This window comes from Saccopteryx leptura, chromosome 10 (genome assembly GCF_036850995.1).
Source record: "Saccopteryx leptura isolate mSacLep1 chromosome 10, mSacLep1_pri_phased_curated, whole genome shotgun sequence".
NCBI classification, from domain to species: Eukaryota; Metazoa; Chordata; class Mammalia; order Chiroptera; family Emballonuridae; genus Saccopteryx; species Saccopteryx leptura.
This window is the reverse complement of record NC_089512.1, coordinates 5,087,477-5,113,671: the sequence shown is the minus strand read 5'-3', so window position 1 is coordinate 5,113,671 and position 26,195 is coordinate 5,087,477. Positions and strand designations below refer to the sequence as shown.

The following is a 26,195-nucleotide window of genomic DNA, read 5'->3' as shown; positions in this document are numbered from 1 at the left end:
TCGTCAAGGCCTGCCCCCTCGGGGACAGCCATCCAGTAGATCACTTCTCTCTCCCACCACATGCGCTCTGGTGAGGGCCACGTGGCAGCAGTCCGGCTGGGGAGCCTCGGAGTGAGGCTGTCTGCGTGGCACGCGGGTGTGAGGACGGCGGAGGCTCTAACTCAGGAAGAGCCTCCTGGTTTTACGGAGCTCCTGGGAGCCTCGCTTTGCAGAACCGGGGAGGGCCGAGTTCTGTCCACGGTGCTCCTGTGGCCTGTAACTGGCTCTTCTGCGCGTTGTGTAGTGTAGGTTTCTCCTGCGGACGTCATTTGTTACTAGGCACCGAACTCACCCTGGGGTTTCCCGACTGAGAAGATGAGAGGGCAGCGAGATTTGTAGCGGGGTGGCGGTGATAACTGTGGCGGGCTCTGCCCTACTGGAGCTGGCGGGACTGCCCTGGTGGGTCTCCACGGGGCTCCCTCTTACATGGAGTAGGTTGTGGGGGCTCCCACCATCGGAAGGCTGCACACAATGGTGGGCCTGTTGGGGAACAAGATTCTCTTGTTCTCTTCCAAACCAAATGTTGTCCCTTTCAGCCAGAGCCTTTCCACCCTGGCGCTCATCGAGGACTTCCTTGGGAAACGAGAAGTGCCCTGTCCTCCTGGTGCTGAGGGGCAAGGAGTACAGAAGTGGATTCGGAACGGCAGCTACTTCCGTGAGTTGGTTGCTTTGTTCCGGTAGCTTTGGCAAGGTCTGCTTCAGGGCTTCCTTTCCTTCTCTCTCGTTTCCTCTTCTACTCAGTTCTCTGCCAAATGCACAGGGGTGTCTGTGGTTAGCCAAGGGGCAGAAGGACGCTGAGAGGGCGCTGCCGTGTGTGAGGTGCTGTCCTAGGCGCTTAGTAGGACAGGGAGTGTGGAGAAGTAAAAGGGGTCGGCCTAGTCTTCATCTGAGACGTGGCAGCTCGACAACTCCCGACTGGCCCTGACCAGGTGCCCTCACTAGGTTCTCAGGAAGACGGGCTCATCCTGGGGGGGCTGGTTGGGGAGGCTCCCTAGAGGAGGCATAACTTGCACCAAACTTGCAAACATGGGGAAACTTGGAAAGCTGCAGAGCTAGTGAGACCCAGCGGTCATTCTGGGGGAAGGAATGGAGCGAGCACCAGTCTGGGTCATGTGCACTGTGAGGAGACAGCAGCCTCGGAGGGCGAGAATTGATTCTTGAGGGGGCGAAAAATAACTTTGAAGCACAAAGTACAAGTATGTATGTAGTAAACAGACATATACAATATACCTGTGATGTTAAAACTACATGGAGGGCATGGTGATGGTAAAAAAAAATGTATTAAAAAGTTCCTTAAGAGGGTGATAACGAAAGGAAAGGTTGAGCAATATTTACCTGAGGCACGCACTGACCAGATGCTGACGTTTGGGCCAGATAGCTCTTTGTTGCTGGGAGCCGCCATGTACACCGGAGGGTGTTCAGCAGCGTTCCTGGCCTCTGGTCACTACATGACAGCAGCATTATGCATCCACTCAGTCATAACAACCACCAGCATTTCCAGACGTTGCCGAGTGTCCTGTGTGGTGGCAGGTGGAGAAGTCCCCCTGTTGAGACGCACTGGAGGTTCATGGGTGATGAGGAGACCCCTGGAGCCTGGAGCCTGTGTTGACTCCAGGTTTGCCAAGTGAGTCAGTGCTGAGCGGTGCTTGGAGACTGAGAACTCGGGTGGGAAAGGAGGTTAGGGGCTCGCGGAGAGAGCCTCCAGTGCCAGCCAGTGAAACTCATGCTTCCTGCAGCTAGGAATTCAGTTCTCCGGGTGGTCTACCCTTAGCTTTGTCCTTTTCTCCGCTTTATCCGAGGTGACAGAAATAGCCCCTCCTCACCTCTTCTTCATGCTTCCTGACTGAAATGACTTCTCCTCTGTGCTACCCCCTCTCCATTCCCGGGCCCACCCTCCTCACCTCTTCTTCATGCTTCCTGACTGAAATGACTTCTTCTCCTTCTGTGCTACCCCCTCTCCATTCCCGGGCCCACCCTCCTCACCTCTTCTTCATGCTTCCTGACTGAAATGACTCCTCCTCCTTCTGTGCTACCCCCTCTCCATTCCCGGGCCCACCCTCCTCACCTCTTCTTCATGCTTCCTGACTGAAATGACTCCTCCTTCTGTGCTACCCCCTCTCCATTCCCGGGCCCACCCTCCTCACCTCTTCTTCATGCTTCCTGACTGAAATGACTTCTCCTTCTGTGCTACCCCCTCTCCATTCCCGGGCCCACCCTCCTCACCTCTTCTTCATGCTTCCTGACTGAAATGACTTCTCCTCCTTCTGTGCTACCCCCTCTCCATTCCCAGGCCCATCCTCCTCACCTCTTCTTCATGCTTCCTGACTGAAATGACTCCTCCTCCTTCTGTGCTACCCCCTCTCCATTCCCGGGCCCACCCTCCTCACCTCTTCTTCATGCTTCCTGACTGAAATGACTCCTCCTCCTTCTGTGCTACCCCCTCTCCATTCCCGGGCCCACCCTCCTCACTTCTTCTTCATGCTTCCTGACTGAAATGACTTCTCCTTCTGTGCTACCCCCTCTCCATTCCCGGGCCCACCCTCCTCACAGCAGTTTCTCAGCTTAGGAGCTTGTTCACAGTGCAGGTTCTTGGTGGAGGAACATCATATCGAAACACAAATCCCTTGGTCCATCTTTACTCATCAGGACTCACAGCACTGAGGCAGAGAGGTCATCTGAACCAGTGTATCTACCAAGCATCCACATTCAGGGTGATCCTTTTTTTTTTAAACTAATTTTTTGAGAGAGAGATAGGAAGGGAGAAGGTGAGAAGCATCAACTCATAGTTGCATCACTTTAGTTGGTCATTGATTGCTTCTCATACGTGCCTTGACCAGGGGGCTCAAGCCAGTGACCATGGTCATGTCAAGGACCCCATGCTCAAGCCAGCAACTCCACACTCAGGCTGGCGAGTCTGCGTTCAAGTCAGTGACCTTGGAGTTTCAAACCTGGGATGCCCTATCCACTGCACCACCACTGGTTAAACTAGGGTGATTTTTTTTTTTCTTTTTTAGCGAGAGAGAGAGAAGATAGGAAGGGAGAGAGGTGAGAAGCATCAACTCATAGTTGCGTCCCTTGGTTGTTTATTGATTGCTTCTCATATGTGCCTTGACCGGGGGCACCAGCTAAGCCAGTGAAGCCTTGCGCAAACCAGCGACCTTGGGATTTCGAACTTGGGTCCTCTTCATCCCTCAGCATCTCAGGTTGACACTCTATTTACTGCGCCACCACCTGGCCAAGCAAGGATGATTCTTACACACTCTAAAGTCTAGGAACCTTGGACTTAGAATTTTCCCAAGATACGAAAGGGAGAAACATAGTTCATAATCCTTGTTGCACATGTGTGAATCACCTGGGGGTATTTTTTTCATTTTAATTTTTTTTAAAGATTTTATTTTTTGATTTTAGAGAGAGGATAGAGAGAGAGAGAAAGGCGGGAGGAGGAGCAGGAAGCATCAAGTTGTAGTAGTTGCTTCATGTGCCTTGACTGGGCAAGCTGGGGGTTTCAAATCAGCAACATTGGTATTCCAAGTCAACACTTTATCCACTGCGCCACCTTCAGGCACCTGGGGGTGTTTTTAAATTATAGGAACCTGGGTCTCATGGTGGACTATGGCATATCCAGGGGTAAAAGTTGAGCACTGTAGTGTATTTGTTTTGTCTTTAAAACCCACTTGTCCAGTGATTTTGCTGCGTACCCCTGCCGTCATCTGTCCATTGTTGTGGTTTTCCCTCTGTCCCAGGGCTAGATGGTAGCACCCCTGCCTTTGAGAGGGAGCGGCTCATCAATCAGTTCAATGATCCCAGCAACCTCACCACCTGGCTGTTTCTTCTCTCCACAAGGTGAGTGGGTACCGAGAGGGTAGGCTGGGGCCTCTGTTCAGGGCAATGAGCCACATAGGCAGCTACTCCCAAGGTTTATTCACTTTTCATCAGAAGAGATCTGCTCAGGTTGGTGACTTGTTTTTGAAGTGAGATAGGGGACACTAAAGGGAAGTTGTGTTAGAAGGGTGATTGTGACGTCATTAAGTTCTTTGAGGCCTTCACTAACAATGGCCGTAATTAGCTTTTCTCTCCAATGAGTGTGAAAGTGTTAAAGGCCATGCAGAGTCACTGTAAGAGGTGCCGGCCCTGTCTGTCTGCACCACGCAGCCTCGAGTCTGTGCTGCCTTCTGCATCCCAATGCCTGTACTAGGGTGTGAAGCGGTTAGGCATGCTCACGAGCTGTTGGACTAGGCATGTCTCCCCTCCCACTCCCCATCGCACCCGTCCCAGCAGGGTGGAGAGTGGGCTGGCTGTCGGCACCAGTGGGCACCTCTGTGTCAGACATTCAGGACATACGTTTCAGTGCTTGAGGACATATACTGTTCATGAGCAGGACAGCAGACTCCTGCTTGGCATAGACAAATAGGGCCACCAGCTTTTTACAGTTCACGTTGGGGTAGTGGTCACAGAGGGTAAAATTCACTTGAAAACTACATGTCTTTAAAACTTAAGGCTTATGTGATTGTTGGCTTGTGTTTTAAAGGGCTGGGTGCTTGGGTGTGAACCTGATCGGTGCCAACCGCGTGGTGGTGTTTGATGCTTCCTGGAACCCTTGTCACGATGCTCAGGCAGTATGTCGGGTATACCGTTATGGCCAGAAAAAACCCTGTCACATCTACCGCCTTGTGGCTGATTTCACCCTCGAAAAGAAGATCTATGACCGTCAGATTTCCAAGCAGGGCATGTCAGGTGGGCCATCCTTCAGGCTCAGAGGATACGCTTTTCTACGCTACGAGCCATACTGTGCCAAGGGGAGTTGGGAGGGGGTGGGTATGCAAACACAGGTAGGATTTCAGTTATGGAAAACAGTCCCTCCCATCTCATTCTCATCCACATAATTGCTTAAGACGGATTGACCTCAACATGTTGAAGGTGGGTTTAGTGCTGAGAGCTGAGCTAGTCATGTAGGTTTCTCTTACGATATTTCCATTTCACCAGGGCCTCAGTCCTGTTCTTTGGCCTTCAGTCATGGAGCGACCTGAGGTGGTTCAGGCATTAGTGACAGTATTGACTGCCCCCCCCCCAGCCTTTTTTTCTCTGCCGATCTTTGTAGCTGTGCCTTTCAGTCTTCTTTGCCCTGTACTGACGTTCTCCACATCTTCTCCCTTCTAGATCGGGTGGTGGATGACCTCAATCCAATGCTGAACTTTACCCGGAAGGAGGTGGAGAACCTACTGCACTTTGTTGAGAAGGAGCCGGCTCCCCAAGGATCTTTGAACGTAAAGGGAATCAAGGAGCCAGTCCTGCAACTTGCCTGTCTGAAGTACCCTCACCTCATCACCAAGGTGGGCACCTGGTGGAAGAGCCATCCCTGAGACAGCCATTTCCAGCAGGGGGGCTCCACTGGCAGGCTTGTTTTCCTCATCTGAACCTCTGTTTCATGGGGGCAACTTGAGCTCCACTGGTTCCCTTGGTGGCCCCAGACAGTCCCCAGGCCTAGTCTGGTCCTGCAAGTGCTGGGCTCAGCCACGCGGAATAATTTAGCCAATGTGCTTTCCCAGCAGAAAGAGAGATGGAGAGTTCTAAAACTGTTGCCTGTTAATTGTCTGCACTGTCCGTCTTTGATACGGAAGGCAGACGTAGGCTGTCTAAAGCCGGTGCTAGGTTCGACTGTGAATCTTCCTCTGGACAGGCAGCAGCCCGGCCTGAGTCTGTGAGCAGGTTCTCTGCTGCTGCTGGAGACAGCCAGCCCTTTCTTGGTGTCAGAGTAAGGCTTAAAGATTGGTAATTAAATAAACATCCTCCTGTGTCCCCAGGAGCCTTTTGAGCATGAGTCATTGCTCCTTAATCGAAAGGATCACAAGCTGACCAAGGCGGAGAAAAAAGCAGCCAAGAAAAGCTATGAGGAAGACAAACGCACATCGGTCCCCTACACCCGCCCATCATACGCGCAGTATTACCCCGCCAGCGACCAGAGCCTGACCAGCATCCCCGCCTTCAGTCAGAGGAATTGGTGAGTCGCCGGAGGGAGAAAGGTCTGTGCGGGGCTGGGCCCAGACCTTCCCGCTGGGGCATTGCTGAAGCAAAGAGCCGGACTGCAGCTTCCTCTTGGCTGCCGAGAACTGACAGGTCCTGCTCTTAGATGAGGTGTCTAAACAGTTCAGCAGCCCTGGTATTTTAAGTGGCTCTGATCAGAAGCATGAGCTGCAGGTCTTGTGACTTAGAGTCCTTTTGGACGCCTGAGAGGTGCAGCTTCCCAAACCCAGAGGCCCAGCCCTCCCGCACAGCCACGTCCTACCCTCAGCACCCTGGGTCTAGACCTGCTTCGCACTGAGGTGCAAGGGTGAGGCCAGGGTTCTGTAGGCTGGATTGCATCAATGAATTTTGCTGCTCCTAATGGGATTTCAAATCTTTCTTAGTACAACTTGTAGAACTGTTCAGAATATTAACAGGATGGAACCCAATTGCTAAGTGGAGAGCGAGGCCCTTTGCAAAAAATTACAGAGCAGTGACCTATGTTTAACTTTTATTAAAGACAGAGTGCCTCATAGTCCTTACCAGACTGGCTGCTTGGCTGATGGTTTGCATTTTTAAATTGTTTGATTATCTTGACTTAAAGATAATTATTTTCTTTGAGTTGTGATAGATTTAAAACTTCTTATGAGGCCCTGGCCAGTTGGCTCAGTGGTAGAGCATCAGCCTGGCGTGCAGGAGTCCGGGGTTCGATTCCTGGCCAGGCACACAGGAGAAGCACCCATCTGCTTCTCCACCCCTCCCCCTCTCCTTCCTCTCTCTCTCTTCCCCTCCCACAGCCAAGGCTCCATTGGAGCAAAGTTTCCTGGGGCGCTGAGGATGGCTCTGTGGCCTCTGCCTCAGGCGCTAGAATGGCTCTGGTTGCGGCAGAGCGACGCCCCAAGATGGGCAGAGCATCGCCCCCTGGTGGGCATGCCGGGTGGATCCCGGTTGGGCGCATGCGGGAGTCTGACTGCCTCCCCGTTTCCAGCTTCATAAAAATACAAAAAAACCAAACTTCTTATGAAGAGTGCATATAAAAAAAACTGCCAAGTGAAGTCTAAGAAACTGAAACTATGTGATGTTTATATGAGACTAATTTTTGGTGCTACTTTGTATGTACAGGTGCTTTCGAGGAGGAAGTGTCCTCCTTTCAGAGCCTTCAGACTTTGTGTCGTTTTCCAAGATACCATTGCCTGTGAATGTTCTCTCTTGTCCTCCATTCCTTTTTGCACTTTTGTGGGCTTTTCTGTGTAACAGTAGGAATGGACTAAGCCTGAATCCAGTGGGAGAAGCCATGTAGAGGGAAAGACATGACCAGTGGGCTGGGCTGGGAGGTGCTGTCAAGCTCCTGTTCCCACCTAGCTCCGGCCCTGTGAGAGGCACCGACCTCTCCAGTATTTGATGAGTCTACCATGATCCCACTGACTCCTATCCTGTCTGGGCATGTGTGAGGAGGCCTTCCCACCCAAATTCCTCGCCTTGACCCCTGCAGAGTATATGGGGCTTGGGCTACACGCCTCTTACCCTTCTGACTTGATCCTGGAAAAAGTGCCTTTGATGTCTGACCAGGGCCCTAGCTCCTGCAGAGCCACCCTGGGCAGACATTGAGGAAATGGGCCCCTGACCCGTGAGCTTGCTGTGCTGTCTGACCTTCCTGGGAATGTGGAAGTCCACAGGACCTAAGGGGCTGCCCAAAATGGTCTTCAGTCAGATGAGGAAGAACGTATTGGTCCAAAGAGTTCTGTTTCCTAGAACTAAAAACCAAAGACGCAGAGTTTAGAAAGCTTACAGATAGGAGAGGTATCTTTGTCCTGGTACCAACATCCAGATGGAGGTGCAGTGTGAGGTGTGCGTCACTGGCCCTGGGGTGACATCGTGGCATGTTGGTAGCAGGACATGCACAGCCAGTGCTCAGGTTGGCCACGGGTAAGTGCCAGTTAGAAGCCTGGCTGCTGTGCATGGCGTTTTGGCTGCTGCTGCTTTTGTGGTGTCACGACTAGAGGGGTGCTTTGGGGACCAGTCCCAGGAGGAGCCTGACAAAAGGTAATGCAGAGGAGAGAGGGGTGTCTCCATTACTTATTGATACTTGAAGCTTCAGAGAGTAAAGATGGTTAAGGTTGAACAGGTGGCCTCTTACCTGTTCACCTTGGGTGAGTGGGAAAATTCCACCCATTTGTCTTCTCCTTAGCATGCCCTGTGTTTTGAAGAACTTTTCCTCCCTCACATCTTTGCCTCTCCCTTTCTTTCCTCCAAGGACTAATTCCTAATGTGTGTAGCCAGACAGTCCAAATTCTGGAGGAGCAGACCTCGCCTCCCATCCCCATAAAGGTGTCAGTCCACTGCCATCTGACTTTCCTTGGACTCTAAGGGGCCTCATCCTCACGGCCTGTCTCCGCGCTGCCGCAGTCCTGTGTCTAGTCTCCTTTTGAATTGACAGCACCCTGTCGGTCCTTCCGACCCTCCTCTCCGCAGCATCTGCGGCCGTAGAACGGGGGAGTCTGAGGGGGCTCTGCACGCTTCGCAGAAGGGAAGGAAGGCTGTCCTGCCAGTCTCTCGGAGTGCGCTTGTCTTTTCCTCACAGGCAGCCAGCCCTGAAGAGCGATGAGAAGCCCGTGGCCAGTGTCCGTCCTGTACAGTCCACCCCAATCCCCATGATGCCCCGGCATGTCCCACTGGGAGGCGGCGTAAGCTGTGCCCCCGGCACAAACCCAGCTATGAACTTCCCGATCAACTACCTGCAGCGTGCGGGAGTCCTTGTGCAGAAGGTGGTCACCACAACAGGTTGGGAACTCCTGGGTTCTCTGTCAGGGGTGCTGTCCCTTTTCTAATTATTTTGTTCGTTCAGGAATTTTAGTATTTATTACACATTTTGTGCTTACTGGGCCTTACTACATTGGCATTGTGGGTAAAAATAAAGAAGACAGCAGTCCCTGATCTTGAGGAATTTGCACCCTAATGAAATGTCTTCGTAGCAATAACATGGAACTGAGGCTGTTTGAATGTGGTGGGTGGGATAGACTTTGAGCACTGCAGAGATTGGGGAACTGTCACTGGAACACAGGGTTGGTCTTCTGAGAGATGTGTGAATGTGCTGAGTCCTGCCTGACTGTTGGGTCAGCAGAGTATGACTATGGCTGTCAGCCTCTCCACTTAATTAGAAGGGCTGAGTGTCACTTGCTTCACTGTGAGTTTGAAGTGGATCGAGCATGGTGGACAGTGGCAGGGGGTGGACTCAGGGTAATTGGGAAGGAAGGCATTTCACAGTGCTGTTTTTCATCTTGTTATCTAGAAATATTCATGATATAGAAATTTTAATGAAAATACCTTAATTGGTTTTTTTGAGTATGAAAATAGTACATATCCATTGTAAAAAAATGGAAATAAATAACAACAAAAAGAGAGCCTCTTGTAATTCTACTACTCTGCTGATTTTTTAAAATCGTCTTCCCTCTGTAGTTAGGTGTAGAGTAACGCCAGCAAGGAGGAGGAGGCCGCTTGGTGCCTGACAGGAGGCAGAGCAGACGCATGCTCATGCCTCAGGGAGAAGGAGGAGACAGAAATAACCATTGGAACCAAAGCTTTTCTAAACTGAAAACTCGATAAATTTTTAATTAAGTCAGGGGACATTGACCAGAAAGTTGATCAGGTTTTTTTTGTTTGTTTTTTTGATTTTTGTTTTTTACAGAGACACAGAGAGAGTCAGAGAGATGTGTTTCTTAGGAACATACATCCACACCAGATAGATAGGGACAGACACAGACAGAACGGAGAGAGATGAGAAGCATCAGTTATCAGTTTTTTGTTGCGACACCTTAGTTGTTCATTGATTGCTTTCTCATATGTGCTTGACCGCGAGGCTACAGCAGACTGAGTAACCCCTTGCTCAAGCCAGTGAGCAAGGGGTCCAAGCTGGTGAGCTTTTTGCTCAAACCAGATGAGCCCGCGCTCAAGCTGGCAACCTCAGGGTCTTAAATCTGGGTCCTCTGCATCCCAGTCCAACACTCTATTCACTGCGCCACCGCCTGGTCAGCCTGATCAGATTTCTAAAAAAGTTTTTTTTATTTTCCCAGTATTCTTTATTTAGACCAGGGGTCCCCAAACTACGATCAGCGGGCCGCATGTGGCCCCCTGAGGCCGTTTATCCGGCCCCCACCGCACTTCCGGAAGGGGCACCTCTTTTATTGGTGGTCAGCAAAGCGCGGCGTTGCTCACGTACAGTACTACTTCCGGTGATGCGGGACGCATGTGTCACGGCTCGGAAGCGCGTCATATCACTTGTTACGGCTAGCAGTGACAAATATGGAACCGGACATTGACCATCTCATTAGCCAAAAGCAGGCCCATAGTTCCCATTGAAATACTGGTCAGTTTGTTGACTTAAATTTACTTGTTCTTTATTTTGAATATTGTATTTGTTCCCGTTTTTTTTTTTTACTTTTAAATAAGATATGTGCAGTGTGCATAGGGATTTGTTCCTAGTTTTTTTTATAGTCTGACCCTCCAACAGTCTGAGGGACAGTGAACTGGCCCCCTGTGTAAAAAGTTTGGGGACCCCTGATTTAGACAGTTGTGAGAGAACCCGCCTGCCTCACCTTCCTTGGTTCTGACCCCCACTCCCCTGAGAGGCTTGAAGAAACCGTTGAAGAAAGGGGTGGAGTTAAACTTTGCAGCTTCCTTCCCTGCTTTAGTCAGGCCCCGTGTAATCTAAGTCTGAGGTCTGTGTCTTCACTAGATATTGTTATTCCTGGACTCAACAGCTCCACAGATGTGCAGGCCAGAATCAGTGCTGGGGAGAGCATCCACATCATCCGGGGGACGAAAGGTGAGTGCCTGGGCAGGGCCTGTCCCTGGGCCTGGGTTCAGAGTGCCAGGCCGGGGAACAGTCAGTACAAACGGCTTTTGCTGAGGGACAGGAGTCCCCCGCCCTGTAGGAGTGTCACATGTGGGGAAAACATGAGAAAACATTTCCAGGAGCTTAGTAGAGTGGAAGCAGGCCCAAAGGACATCTGTCAGTGGCTTAAAAGAATTCCTATATTTTGACATTGTTTATATGGTGAATTTGAGGTGGGTTTGGATAGACACCATGTTTTGTTTTGGTTTCAGGCTATCGATAATGATGTTATCAGCTAGGAATGCCTGACTCACCTGGTCCCATTCTACTTGTGGGAACCCCCACAGACGTTTCCCCAGAGCTAGTGTTCTGGCTGAACTGGCGTTAAGACTATTAAGATTGTAACACACAACAACCATCAGAGAACTTCATTAATACAAGGTTTATTACTCACAGGTCCTGGGGTACATGTTATGCTCCAGGGCCTCACACGGAGGTCTTAGGTAGAGAGGGAGACAGAGCATGGACCTGGTTTCTCCATTTATTAGGTTCCAAGAGTGGGGTGCCTGGAGTTTGCAGGTTCACTCTTTATCAGTGAATTTAAGACACAAGAGTGGGAATTAGAGTGCAGGAAGGGATACACAGGGTCACTCAGTGGTCAGTTGTCTAGGTTACCCTGGGCTTTCTAAAAGGGGAGCTTCTTGGGGAGGGGCGAGCTGACTTCTCATCTAGTCATTTAGGTAGTAGCTGTATCATACAGCTGGCAGTTTGTTTATTCGAGATGGATGTCTTTGAAGTGAATGTACAAACACGACACACCCGGAGATCAACATTATGTTATTGTGTCATCTCACCCTCTGGCTGGGAGTGGGGTGGTAGGTCTCTGGCTAGGAAATGTATTGGGTGGATGAATTAGTACACGTGGGTTGCACGACAGACTTTTCAAGTGTGGTGACTTGAAAAGTTCACTGCCTCCAGCTTCCTCCCAGAGGGAGCTGAGACTGCTGGGATAAGAAAGCCTGGCTGGACACTGTCAGGCCAGCACTGGAGCCTTTCTTTCCCAGTGGCCTTTACTCTGTGAGGCTCTTTGTTCAGTAAGGTGATTTTGCCCTGACCTTTGTTGGGTCAAAGTACCTTTAGGCTCAGGGAAAAGATGCCATGAAATATAAGACACATAGAAGACTGTACCTGCCCTGTGAGTGGGCTCTTTCTAGCCGAAAGCAAGGATTGGTGAATGGCAATCCTTGTATCTGTGAGCGAAGAATGGGCTATACGTTTTCAATTGGTTGAAAGAAAATCAAAAGAATAATGTTTTGTGACATGAAAATTAAGTGAAATTCATGTTTTATTGTCCATAAATAAAGGTTTTTAGGTTATAGCCACACCCCGCTGTTCTCATGCTACAGAACTGAGTAGTTGCAAGAGAGAGCTAATGGCTCACAAAGCCAAAAATCTTTATTTAACTGGCCTTTTAAGAAAAAAAAAATTTGCCAATCTCTGGTCGCCTAGGAACCCAGACTTTCCAGGAGACTGACCCAAAGACATACCCAAGACAGGGGAAGGGAGATTAGTGCTATGTGGGGACAGAGCACAGGTCTAGAGAGACCGTGTGGAGACGAGGAAGCTTCTTCCTTCCAGATCGGGAGGAGGACCCGGGCCAGAGCGCTGTGTTCTCGTCCATAGCGCCCCATTTATCTCCTCCGTTGCGCTGAACATTTCTTGATGTTTTCTAATGTCACCGCCGGCCTCCCCCACGGGAGGCGCAATGTCTAGAACAGCGCCTGAACAACATCCTGATGTGATCAGTGTTTGTGGAGTGAGTAATATTGGGCCCAGGGCTCAGTCACCCCACTCCCCATTTCTCAGGTTTTGAGAGAGGGTGTGAGACCTAGTTTTACAGTTTGTTTTCCAGCCAACAGTGCCTACTCTGGGCACTGCCCAGGACTGGCAGTAAGTACTGCATGTCTGCTCCTAACAGTGTTCCTTGTGTTTCTTAGGGACATACATCCGCACCAGCGATGGGCGGATCTTTGCTGTCCGAGCGACTGGCAAACCAAAGGCCCCTGAAGATGGTCGGATGGCTGCCTCAGGTATAGGGCCATTTTCCATTGACCTACTGAACTTATTTTTGTTTGTTTAGTTTCTCTTGTAATTATTTATTTATTTATTTATTTATTTTGTATTTTTCTGAAGCTGGAAACGGGAAGAGACAGTCAGACAGACTCCCGCATGCGCTCGACCGGGATCCACCCGGCACACCCACCAGGGGCGAAGCTCTGCCCACCAGGGGACGATGCCCCTCTGGGGCGTCGCTCTGCCGCGACCAGAGCCACTCTAGCACCTGGGGCAGAGGCCAAGGAGCCATCCACAGCGCCCGGGCCATCTTTGCTCTAATGGAGCCTTGGCTGCGGGAGGGGAAGAGAGAGACAGAGAGGAAGGAGGGGGAGGTGGAGAAGCAAATGGGCGCTTCTCCTATGTGCCCTGGCCGGGAATCGAACCCGGGTCCCCCGCACGCCAGGCCGACACTCTACTGCTGAGCCAACCGGCCAGGGCCGTAATTTATTTTTTGAGTAAATAATGTGTACGTGATTCACAATTCAAAAGATACAAAATGGGGTAAAGTGAAAAGTAAGGTTTTCTCCTGTCCTGTCTCCAGCCACCTATTTCTCATGTGTCATTTTTTCAGAGGTATTCTATGCACACACACAGTATAGGGATGTATATGTGTCTGTCTGGATAAAAAGATACATGTGTACACCTTTTCTTTGTATTTTTAAAGCGAATGCTAACTTACTATGAAGCACTGTTTGGTCCATTTGCACTCGCCGGTGTAGCCCAGGAATCGTCCCTTACCATTCCTTCAGACAGGCCTCGTGGCAGGTTTGCACAGGGTGCCAGTCGGCAGGAAAAAACACCGTGTATTTCCAAGTCCCCGTCCTTGGACATTTAGGTGGCTGTACTTCACCGTACAGAACTGGCTCGCAGTCACGCGGTGTATCTGCAGGACAGGTTCCTGGAAGTGGGACTGACTGCCTGGTCAGAGGTGTGTGGCACATTCACATGTGAGGAACTCCTGCCAGGCTCCCCCCGTGGGAGTGGTTCTCGTGTCCTCTCTCCAGGAAGGGTGGTAGCTAGACTGCCTGTCCCAGCTTTCATTACGGAGAGGTTTGTGTGCACTGGCCGGCGGTGGAGAGAGCAGCCCTGGGAGCGCCTGAAGCCTGTACCAGAGCCACGCTGTCAGTTTCTTCATCAACCTGCTTTTGTCTCTGTGTCTACCTTCCTATTATTTGAATGATTTGTAAATCGAAGACCTCGTGTCATTTTTATCCCTAAATATTTCAATACACACATCCCAAGATCGAGGACATTCTCCTCCTAGTATTACATACACCATTGTCATTCTAAGAAAGTTAAACACAGAGTGACCTACATCTAGGCCATGTTTGGTTTTCCCAGATATCCCAGTCATCTTCCATGGCCATGGGTTTTGTTTTGTTTTTAAACCAGGACGGTTGGCTTTTTAAGCTTCATTTCCCTCTTTTCTCCCATCCTGGCCATGGAGAGTCTGGCTAGTCATAAGAATGATCACTTAGTGTTTCATGTCTATTATTTCATAGGCCTCACTGTGGAATTTTACAGATTTGGGGGCTGGGATAAAAAGAAGTTACCTGTTTTGCTGTGGACAGACTTGTTTCCTAGATTGAGGGATTTCTTTCCTTGTGACTAGGAAAAGTTAACTGGGTGGTGATGTTTAGACATCAAACTATTTGAATTTTGGAGACCACAGGATGGGATTTTAATTTTTTTCATGGAAGCTTTTCCCTACATCCTCCTTCTCTCCCTGGACATTCTGGTTCTCAGTTAACTGCATTTTGTTCCCAGGTTCCCAGGGGCCTTCTCTCGAGTCTACAAGCAATGGCAGACACAGTGCCTCATCACCCAGAGCCCCCGACCCCGAGGGGCTGGCCCGGCCTGTCTCTCCAGACAGCCCGGAGATCATCAGTGAGCTCCAGCAGTACGCTGATGCGGCCGCTGCCCGGGAGTCCCGCCAGAGCTCCCCCAGCGCCCCGGCCTCCCTTCCTGGCCCCCCGGCCCCACTTATGGACAGCAGTGCTATGCCTGGGACAGCGCTCGGGACTGAGCCTCGACATGGGGGTCATTGCCTCAGTAGTTCCCTCTTGGTGACCGGCCAGCCCTGTGGTGACAGGCACTCAGTGTTGGACTTAAGGAGCCACAAGCGCAAGTTGGTCACATCACCTGCTGCCCAGGAGTCATCCCGCCGGCGGTCCAGGAAGGGCCATCTGCCAGCACCCGTGCAGCCGTATGAACACGGGTATCCAGTTTCGGGCGGGTTTGCCATGCCACCCGTCTCCTTAAACCATAACCTCACCGCCCCGTTCACCTCCCGGGCTGGGGAGAGCTCCCTGTTTATGGGCAGTCCTCCCTCCTACTACCAGCTTTCCAATTTGCTGGCAGATGCCCGCCTGGTGTTTCCAGTGACTACTGACCCTCTGGTGCCAGCAGGCCCCGTCAGTTCCTCTTCCACGGCTACCTCAGTCACTGCCAGCAACCCCTCCTTCATGCTCAACCCCTCTGTTCCAGGGATGCTGCCTGGCTTCTCACTCCCGTTCTCACAGCCACTCCTGTCCGAGCCGAGAATGTTCGCGCCTTTTCCTTCCCCCGTCTTGCCCAGCAACCTTTCACGGGGCATGTCTGTCTACCCAGGCTACATGGCCTCACATGCAGGCTACCCAGCTGCTGGGCTCCTCCAGCCCCAGGTGCCTCCGTTTGACTCTCACGAGGTGGCTGAGGTAGGGTTCAGCTCCAATGACGATGAGGACAAGGATGATGATGTCATAGAGGTCACTGGGAAATAGCTGGGGAGCCCCTCGCCACCTCGCTCGCTCGGGGCCCTCAGCAGGTTGCCCACCATGTGGGAAGGCAGCGGGCTGGGCTTTCTGAGAACAGGGCACTTGGCAGGAGGGAAAAGGAAGAGGAGAAACAAGGGTGGTCGACCGTAGTGGCAGGGCTCTGTTGCAGTTTAGCAAAAGAGGCAAAAAAATCCAGCAGAGCAGCAATAGTGGGAAATCAGGGACCCAACCCAGGAATGGGGGGCCAGGGCAGCCTGCCTCCTCCTGCCTGCCTTGCTCAGCCGTCTGCTTGCTTGCTCGCCCGCCCGCCCATCTACGTGTAGGCGCTCACATCCCATTTCTGTCTTTGGGAACATTCTCTCCCAAGAGACCTGCCTTACCGGGTGACTTAGCCAGCCTGGAGAGGGGAGGGGAGGGAGGGAGGGATGGGAAGGAAGGAGGGTGGGCAGAGAGAGCAGGCGGCGGCTCCATGTAAAATGGAGTCTTTGTAGGGGGCGGGAAAGAAACAGTCCAGGTATGTGTGTGTGTGCGTGTGTGCGTGTGTGTGTGTGTGTGTGTGTGTGTGTACGTACGTACATGTATGTAATAGCAGGGGTTAAGGTTGGGGGAAGGGAGGAGGGAGGGTCAGATGAGCGGGAAACTAAAAATGAATTTATCTTTTTAAAAATGGAAATCAGAATGTGGTGGTTCATGGCAACTATTAGTATGAACATTGGGGTGAGCCTGGGAGAGGAGCCATGGAAACCATAAGTTGGGTGAAGAGAAGGCCCAGGTAACTCGAGTCCCTGATTTTCAGAGCCACATTTGTTTTTAAGAATCCGCGGGAAGTTAGGAGAGAAAGTAGGCATTACCAATCTCTGGGTTTCCCGCTTGGCTGCCTGCCTTGGAGCAGACCTCCTGTTCTAGGGTGTGAGACTGTGCAGAGGCCGGGGGAGGAGCCCTGTGCCGTGTGAGCGAGAGATCATGGCGTTGTAACTGAAGAGACATTCTTCACATGGATGGAACTGAGCCCCAACGGCCTATCCTGGTGGCCTTTCCTGTCCTACCCTTCCCTGTTAGAGAGCTCCACATTAATTTATTTCTTATGGGCAATTATTTATTATTTGGACTTTTCATGTGTCTTTTTTTTTTCCTTTTGGAGGGTGGAGAGGGAAGGTTGAGGTAGGGAAAAGGGTAGGAGATGGGAAGTGCAGTTTTAAGATATACCCCAGGCTCCATTGCTGTAGGTGAATAAGCTCCCGTGGGTGGTGAACTGACCAAGGAAAGAGAGCTAGGCTTGCCCAAGGTTTACACTGAACAACTATGCTTCCAGGAAGATCAGGGAACCCCGAGACTGGAAGGTTAGTGGGGGCGAGACTCGTTCCACAGAGATTGAAACTTGGGATCATGGAGTTCGCTAGTGGAAAGTAAGTGACCCCAGACCTGGAGCTGTGTCCTCCTTTGATGGCCTTAGAGGCAGGCTCTCTATGCTGGGTATAGGTGTCTGCTGCGATGAGGGAACAGATTGTTGATTTCCTGTTGGGAAATCCCTTGGCTTCCTCATCCTATCAGATGATCGCTGTGGGCCTGGTGTCTGCTACCTCCATCCTCTTTGAAGAACCATGGAGGAACCCTTCCTTGATAGCAGCCTTAAGTATGGCTTTTGTCCTAAAAGAACACATCAGTCATTCTGGGTCTACCCCTATAGCCAACGCAAAGAGAGGGGGCATCTAGTCTTTAAGCATAAACACTGGCTGTCTTCCTCTTGGCTTTCATCCCCCTGGCTACCGAGACTTTGCTAGGAATTTCTTTGTGATGAACAAATCTTGTCTGTCTTCAGAGCTTTACCACCCAGCCATGGGTCCCTCCTCCCTGGGCAGCTGCTGCACCTGCCTCTTCCCAGCTCTGGAGGCAGCTTCATCAGGTCACCCGGAGCAGTAGCTGCTGCTGCAGCTCTTCCTACCAGCCCATTTTCATTGTTGGAGGGCTTTCTGCTCTCTGGGGTACTGTCCCAGAGAGGAGACAAGGGGGTGGCTGATGGGGCTGTGTGCTTGTGTGTGTGTATTTGTGCTCTGTCCCCTCCCACCGGAAGTGGGACTGCAGGCGCTTTCTTTCTCTTGTTTTCATAAGCACCCTGTCAGACTCTCCTACTCATAGACGCCTTAGATCTACAATTTAGCTATGCAAATTATTTTAATAATTTAAAAATAGCAGTTCCAACCAGTGCTTTCTCTTTCAGATGCACCAAGATTGGATGGTGAAGGGACTCAGTTGGAGTGGGCTTTCAGATCGAGGCTTGTGAAGTAGGAGTGATCTAGCCTGGATCTCCAGTGTGCAAAGCACACTCACAACTGGGGCTACAGCCGATGCCTCTGAGGCCCTGGAGCCCAGGGATCCCAGAGACTGTGTGCACGTCTGTGTGTATTTGGGGAAGGAGGTGTATTTCTGTGTGTGCCTCTAGAAAATCATAGCAGCAAGCTTTGAGAATCCAGAAACTATTCCTACAAGGAATTGAAACCAGTCACTGGAGGGATTAGCTTCAGAAAGTGAAGGGGTATTCCCGGAGCAGTACCTGCCTGCTCTCAACCCACTGACTCCAGGGGCTCGGTCTTGCTTTAACTTGGGAGAGGCCATAGTTTTGGGAGGCAGACCTGGCTAGAGCAGGCTTTTTTGATACGTGCAGTTTAGGCAGGTGGGGGTGGGATCACGAGAAGTTAGCGTACTCCCAATTCCGTGTTTTGTTCTGTATCTTTAATGAACGTGAAAACACTTAGACTTCTCCACTCTCTTTCTGTGTGCTGGTAGGCAGTATACATGCATACCAAACAGGAGCATGTGTATGAGGGAAGCAGGAACTGTCTCAGAGCCTAAGAAACATATTCTACAGCATTTTTTTTTAATCAGAAGCACTTGGTAGTAATGGCTTCCACCTGCCATCCAGCCCTGAGGGAGGGAGGATGGTGACATGTGGGAGGGCAGAAGTTCAGGCCTAAGCATTTCCCCTCACATTTTCCACAGAAAGTTTTCAAAGGCCTCTCAAGCCCCATCTGGCTGGTTTAGCCTAAGTCCTCAGGCTAGGGAATATAGTACAATTTAATGATTCAGGATTACCATTTGTAGTGATGTTCAATTTCCTTTTCTTAGTATTTTTGTGGATTAAAATTGAACAGAAACAAAATAGCCACTTAAGAAAGTAAATGAACTGTGTTGGATTAGATCTGTTTCTTTAGATTGGATATTTGCAAAGCCCTCGCCCTTTTGAGTCATGCTTACGCATCTATCTTGTCATCTCCTGACTTCAGGATAACTGGTCCTTGGAACCCTCTTCCCTTAGAATTCGTGTATGAAATTTATATGCTTGTGATTCACAACTAAATATGAAGTTTCCCACTCCAGGGTCTGAAGCAAAGCTAGGGTAAAGTTTTACTGAGAGGTTGAAACACTCAACCAAACTTGAGCCATCCGGGTGGGACTATCACTCCCAAAGTTGTCAGCAGAGCCTGGTCCTCTGCTTTGGTCTGTGCAAGTCTGGCACTGCCCTGGAACTGAGTCCTCGTCCCATGTGGAAGGTCTTCTGGGGCCTTTACATTCCTTGTTCCTAGTGTTCCTGGCTATGACTCCCTCCTCCTGTTTCCCAGTTCCCTGGGATTCTTCAGAAGACCAGTCTCCCCTTCTGAGCCATGACCTCCGGTACACCCGGCTGAGTGGCTCTTCTCCCGCCATAACTCCTGAGAGAGGAGCTCCCTTCCCCAGTGAACCCCCAGGAGACTTCCTGGCCCTCTGCTGCCTGTTCCCAAGGAACCCACACCTCAAGGCCTGTCTGAGCACGCTTTGCTCTCCAGCTGTCACCCTCAGACTCCATTCCTGTCCTACTGACACTTCTCTTCTGCTCTTTGTATTCCGCTGTTGCCCCTTAATGTCTGTCTGTGCCACTAGCTTGGCCCTGGGCCTTTTATGAATATCCAAGTCTTACGATGAACTTCCTAAACAGATAGTGTCCAACTTCTTTGCTCTTCAGGGACCTGAGTTTGCCCCTTTCCTCTCTCATGGGCCTATTTGATCTAACAATCTAGTGCACTAGGGAGAGGTAGCCAGGCAGGCTGCAGAGTCGGAAGGGCAGAGGCTGGGAAAGATTTGGGTACTCTCTGTTACCACTACTGGGGTGATATTCAAAAGAGGGGGGACCTCATACTGTGACCTGGTCCAGGACCCTCCCCTGGAAGAGAGCTCAGCCCAGGTGTGTATATGTACGTGTGTGTGCACCTGCTCATGTGCACATAAGTGTAAACTGACTGTTGTCTGGTTGTGTTACTCAGGGTGGGCTGGGGACTCACCAGAAGAATCCCCTTAGCCTGCTCAAGACTGGTTTTTTCCTGTACCCTCTCCAGAGGGCTCAGGGGAAAGGGGTCCAGGTGGGTTGAGGGGGTCGCAGTGGATAACCACTAAGGCCACATTGCTGCCAGGAGGAGTGGGGGGAGATGAGTTGGCCCCAGGGACCTGGCACCTGGCTTTGGTTTTCCATCTTCTTTCCTCAGGACGCCCCCTGAGGCCTGGGACCTGCGCCTGGCTTTGAAGAGCACCTCTAGCTGGTGCTCTAGCTGCAGGTGTGGTCATGGGCTTCCCTCCTCTTGGCAGGGCAGGTGCTCCTGCCCCAGAGACTGGGCAACTGGCTGTTTCTATGACGTATTTATTTTTACTTGTGTTTCATGTCACTTTTTTAAAAAAAGCAAACAGAACAATTGTAAGTCAGTATAACTGCCTATCAGTTTTCTTTATTTCTCTTTTTGTAAAATAAAATCTAAACTCAAGAAGTCAGTGTTGTTTGATCACGGGGTTTTCTGAACAGCTGTTGGCCGGGTGGTGGTGAAAGGGATATAACCTAGGAGTAGAGAGAGGTGGCACTTACAGGGTAGGGTGAGGGGAAGTGGGAACAGAGGGCAGAGTGCTGGCAGGTTCTTTGTTGCTGTGGGGTTTGCTAGTCTTTTTCTTTCTTTGTTCACTTGGAGAGGACTTCAGTTCCAGGCTCTAGAGCAGGGGTAGTCAACCTTTTTATACCTGCCGCCCACTTTTGTATCTCTGTTAGTAGTAAAATTTTCTAACTGCCCACCGGTTCCACAGTAATGGTGATCTATAAAGTAGGGAAGTAACTTTACTTTATAAAATTTATAAAGCAGAGTTACAGCAAGTTAAAGCATATAATAATAATTACCGAGTATTTTATGTCGGATTTTCACTAAGTTTGGCAGAATAAATCTTTATAAAACAACTTACAAATATTGATCGACTTATGTCCTATGCAACTTATGACCATTCAACTTTACGACCACAATCACTAGCCACGACTGCTCCGAGCCTGGCAGTGCAAGTGTTCCCCACCTGGGCGTACGACAGTGCGGACCAGCTTCCCGCAGCACTACCAACTCCGCGTGCACCATTTCAACTGTTATCCCAGACTCGGTACAGCAATTTGTGTTTTGTGTCTTGGATATTTTTCATCAAACCCCTCCCAAGATGTCTACCAAGAGGAAATTGTCTTTGCAAATATTAAACCAGTTGTACTGGTAATGCAGTGTTTTACTTAAACCTGACAAATGTAAAAATAAACAAAATGGTGTAGAGATGATACAAATGGCATAAAATGAAGAAAATTATGATATATAACAATGATGAAAGAAAATTATGATAAAATATGACAAAGATTTTTATAACATCATTTCACAGTACTGTACATATAGCCTACTCAACTTATGACCAAATCGTGTTATGACCGGTCTGTCGGAACCAATCGTGGTCGTAAGTTGAGCACTAGCTGTACTATAGCTGTCTTTATTTATACCGCTACTGCCCACCATGAAAGCTGGAACGCGAACGCCCACTAGTGGGCGGTAGGGAACAGGTTGACTACCACTGCTCGAGAGCAGGGGTTGGGAACCTTTTTGGCTGAGAGCGCCAGGAATGCCACATATTTTATTTATTTATTTTTTACAGAGGCAGAGATAGACAGGGACAGACAGGAACGGAGAGAGATGAGAAGCATCAATCATTAGTTTTTCGTTGCGTGTTGCGACTTCTTATTCATTGATTGCTTTCTCATATGTGCCTTAATCGCAGGCCTTCAGCAGATTGAGTAACCCCTTGCTCAAGCCAGCGACCTTGGGTCCAAGCTGGTGAGCTTTTTGCTCAAGCCAGATGAGCCCGCGCTCAAGCTGGCGACCTCGGGGTCTCGAACCTGGGTCCTTCCGCATCCCAGTCCGACGCTCTATCCACTGCACCACCACCTGGTCAGGCAACGCCACATATTTTAAAATGTAATTCTGTGAGAGCCATACAATGACCCATGTGCGTTACACATTATCCAATAAAAATTTGGTGTTGTCCCGGAGGACAGCTGTGATTGGCTCCGCCACCCGCAACCATGAACATGAACGTTAGGAAATTAATAGATGTTTTATATTTTTAACATTTTTTTTTTATTAAAGTTTTGTCTGCGAGCCAGATTCAACCATTAAAAGAGCCACACCTGGCTCGCAAGCCACAGGTTCCCGACCCCTGCTCTAGAGGAAACAGTGAAGCTGACAGGGTGACTTGAGGCTAGCTCGTCTTCAATTGTGGCACATCCTGCAGGGGCTACCCTAACCAGGCTGAGTGGCTTGGGATTGGGTGCAGCATGACTGCCTTCAGCGTGCAGTGGTGAGGGTGTGGGGTGGGGGGGCTGGCAGCAGGGTTTGCAGAGCCTCACACACTGCATGTGCTTCTCCATTTGTCATCCAGGAGGGGATCTAAACTGCCAGAGAACCAACCAGGGCTTTGGAACTTGAGGAGCTAGGAGAAGGAGGGGAGTGTCCAATCTTTGGTCTCTTGAAGGGGAGGAGCCCTGGGGAAACTGGAAATTTGCTGAAGGAGGATTAAAAAACCTCTGTGGGGATTCCTAGGACAGAGGAGAGCAGGAAGTGGGGGCGACTGGGAGCGGAGCATGGGTGGGGGATGGCTTAGCCGTTCTCAGATGCTACTTGGGGAGGACAGAAGCGCCCTGGTCGCTGCCTCCTGGTAGCCAGTGGAGGCCCTGAGGAACCCTCCAAGGGTAGGGCTTGCTCTGGTGGGAGTAACCTGTGATGAAGCCAGGGAGACCAATGGTTTGCAGTCCCCCTTGCAGGCAGACTCGGATCACGACACACAGGGGCGCTGAAGCAGCTCTAAGGCCTATCCAGAACTCTGACGTGGAGCCCTGGAGTTCCCCAGCCAGGCTAAAGGAAGTGGGCAGAGAGGGCAAGATGAGGGAAGGGCAGCTCCAGACAGCAGTTTCCCGGGAGAAGTTCATGAGCTTCTGAGAAGCAGAACTGACCGACCGTGCAAACCCTGCCGGCAGTCTGTCGCGGCCAATGCCCTGGCCCTTCCTCATCTCACAGAACGCTTCCAGTTGTATAGCCCACTTGCCCGGGGCACCCAAAAAGTTTGATCGTGTTCGTCAGCAAAACAGAACTGCCGCAGGCCTGCCAGCCTAGCCCTGAGTGCCTACAAGGGGCCAGTTGCTCCTGCCAAAGTTCCCAGAGGGCTGGGACCGGCTTGGCCCTGGAGAGGAGGTTCCATCTTCCCCGCTTGTGGAAGGAACAACGTGAAGCTTAGGATAAGGAAGCCAGGATTACGAGTGCCTTTGTGTGCCCAGTCTGCCCTTCGCTAGTGCAGTAGTGGGGTCCCGGTAAGAGGACTGCCCTCCCAAGTAGCGGTTCTCCCTCTCTGGAGCACCAAAGTAACTCTTGATCCGCAAAACTTGCCTCCTCTGCAAGACTGGGCCTCCAGGAGGGCCCTTGAAGGGCGCTTGGTTGTTTGTAGATCCTCAGAAATAGGAGCTGAAGGTTAAACCTGTCTTCAGGGAGCTCCCCCTTGACCTGGGAGTTGCGTGGTATCCGCTGAGATAGAGGGCACACCAGCCTCCCCAGCCGCGTCCAGGGCCCCGAGGGCGGAGCCTGGGAAGGGGGGCGGTCCCTTGTGAGCGAGCTCCAGGAGGACCGGGCCTCAGTGTGCTCCTGGCAGGGAGTGGTAATCGACAAGTGCTGGCTGGATGACAGGTCACACCTGTGCCCTGGTTGGGAGGGTGCAGTGCGGTGGTGTTGGAGACAGGAAGGTGAGGTTTGTGCGGTCCAGAGGTTGGAGGAGCCACCAGTTTCTTCCTTGAGCCCGGGCTCGGCTTCAGTTTCCTCGACTGTAAAACGGAAGCAAGGAGCCCTGCCTCGCTGCATTTCCAGGTCTGTCGCGAAGCCTCAGTGGGAGAAAGTGGCCGGGATCACGGGCCGCACAAATGCCGGAGACCTCTTCAAACGCTCCTCTTTGGGGCCGGCTTCCGAGACCCCAGCCTGGCTCTCGACCGCGGGGCCACCAGGTAGACCTCCCTCCCCGGCCGGGGCCGCGCAGCCGTGGTGCTCTTCCCGCCCAGACGCCAAGAGGTTCTCACGCCATCGTCCTCGGCAACTCGGTCATTTGTGGGAGACAGGAAGGTGCGGGGTAGGTTCGGCCCCTGACAGTTCCGGGGGATAGGCGCGTGCTCGTCGTCATGGAGACGGGGCGGGGCAGCCCTCCACCCTCCCGCGCGCACGCGCCCACGACCGCGGCCACGTCCCACCGCGAGAAGGGGCGGAGCGAGCGTGCGCGGCGGGAGCGCGCAGGCTCCGCGACCGACCCCAGGAGCCGCTTGCGCGCTTCGGCGTTCGCGGCGGGTGGCCGCTGAGGTGAGGACTGGGCGGGAGAAGACGCGTTCCCGCCGGGGCGGCCTGACGCGCGCCGAGGGCCCGGGATCGCCGTCCGCCCGGGCGCGACCTCGAGGCTCCTCGAGTCCCTTCCGTGACCCCCGCGGCCCAGGCCGCTTTTTGCATCCCGAGTCGCCCACACCTGGCCCCGGCCGGGTCCGAGGGCCCGACCGCGACCTTGGACCGGCCCCGCCGCCCCAGGCCGCCCCCCGCCTGGACCGCCGGTGCGGAGCACGTCCCGAGGCAGAGAAGCCGAGGGGTAGCGGGGTGCGGTGGGGGGAGTCGAGGCAGGAGCCGCACTCGAGCTCCGCCCTCGTCTCCGGAGGCCGCGCCCGCCGCCCGGCTGCCAACTTGAGCGTCCCTGAAGTTGCCGAGGTGCTCGAGGCCCCCGAGCTGGTGGCCGAGCCGGGATGGCTCGGAGACCCGGGACTCCGCTGCTTGCGCGCCCCGCCGCACGGGAGCGGCTCCGGGAAGCCGGCGCGGGTCAGCCGCCCTGGCGCTCGCGGGCCCGGGCCGGGGACGAGCTACCTTGTTTTGAGGATTCAGGAAGTAGCTGTGTTTCAGCATTTAGACAATTTAGCATAGAATAAGTACTCAGCAAGAACCAGAGGACACCCCGGGGGGCTGGGGAGGGGGCTCAGCCCGGCGTCCCCCTGGAAGACGGCCCTCCAAGAACAGGGCGCCCTGGTGCAGCCGACTTTGTGAGGCCGGGTTTGGCCTCTGGGTTCCAGGACGGGGCGAGGGCGCAACTTAGTGACCAGGGGGCGTGCTAGCGGCCCCGGAGGGTGGGCTTGCCCGGACGGGGGAGCAGCACGTGCCCGACTCGGTGGTGACCGTTCTTTTTGCCCCCAGCTCCAGAGCGCTCGGAGCACTTAGTCCCCGCACGCCGGATGCCATGAGTTGCTCCAAGTGAGCTGGCTTTTCAGGTGAGCTTCCCCAGCCCTTGTCCCTCCGCTTCTCTTTGAGTCTGGGGCAGTTCACCTGGCCGCAGCTTCTTCCTGCGCTGACCAAAGCTCAGGGCCCTCCGCGTTTATTCCGTTTCCCCGTTTTCTGAGACTCCAGGAGGTGAGAGGAGGAGAACGCTGGGAACTAAGTTACTCCGAAGGGACAGGGAGTGTGGCAGCCGAGAGGGTAGATCGGAGAGAGGTCACCCCCAGGGCTACTGGGAGAGCTAGACGCTCAGAGTTTGCAGCCGAGGGCCTTGACTTCAGAGATGTCCAATGTGGAGGGAAGGCTCGGGATTTCTGGACACCCTGTCAGAAGAGAGAGGCAAGAAAGAGGAAGGGCAGGCTGGCATCAGTCCGCACTGCCTGGGAGGTGGTGCATTGTGGTCCCGGTCTGTTTAGGACTGTGTGCCTTTGAGCGAGTCTGTTAACCTGGAAGCATTTGTTTCTCAATCCACACCTGCCTTGTTTTGAGGATTCAGGAAGTAGCTGTGTTTCAGCATTTAGACACTTTAGCATAGAATAAGTACTCAGTGAAGGACCCATCTTCGCCATCATCCAATCAGTAGAAGTGAAACTAACCAGAGGCAAGTGGAAGAGGACAGTGCATCTGTGGTGGCAGGGACACGCTGCTAGAAGACCAGCCCCGAGACACTTCATTGTCACAACACCAGAGGTTCAGAAGTTTACTTTGGCTCTCTGTGAGGCACTGACACCAAAGAAAATATTTCAGCAAAAAATCTTGACACACAGAACCCACAAGTTATTCCATAAAGCTAAGTTTTCCATA

The 26,195-nt window shown here is 52.0% G+C and overlaps 2 protein-coding genes across 5 annotated transcripts in view; both read left to right on the top strand.

The window, feature by feature from the left end:
- Positions 1-16,141, top strand: part of RAD54L2 (RAD54 like 2) — a 95,297-nt gene extending 79,156 nt beyond the window's left edge. For both annotated transcript variants that reach the window (XM_066351058.1, XM_066351059.1), the window contains exons 14-22: positions 576-694; positions 3,783-3,882; positions 4,568-4,773; positions 5,197-5,369; positions 5,841-6,037; positions 8,621-8,820; positions 10,772-10,861; positions 12,868-12,960; positions 14,753-16,141. In XM_066351058.1, the coding sequence (XP_066207155.1) occupies positions 576-694; positions 3,783-3,882; positions 4,568-4,773; positions 5,197-5,369; positions 5,841-6,037; positions 8,621-8,820; positions 10,772-10,861; positions 12,868-12,960; positions 14,753-15,747 (2,173 nt within the window). In that variant the 3' untranslated portion in view covers positions 15,748-16,141. The remainder of the gene's footprint in view (positions 1-575; positions 695-3,782; positions 3,883-4,567; positions 4,774-5,196; positions 5,370-5,840; positions 6,038-8,620; positions 8,821-10,771; positions 10,862-12,867; positions 12,961-14,752) is intronic.
- A 6,157-nt stretch (positions 16,142-22,298) lies between these two features.
- The window catches only part of TEX264 (testis expressed 264, ER-phagy receptor), a 32,153-nt gene continuing 28,256 nt past the window's right edge, over positions 22,299-26,195 (top strand). Inside the window, exons 1-2 of one of the 3 annotated variants that reach the window (XM_066352037.1) lie at positions 22,299-24,219; positions 25,314-25,387. The gene's annotated coding sequence lies outside the window, so the exon portion shown is untranslated. Of the gene's footprint in view, positions 24,220-24,336; positions 24,444-25,313; positions 25,388-26,195 lie in introns of those variants that run through there. The other 2 variants (XM_066352036.1, XM_066352038.1) reach the window with 2 other exon arrangements.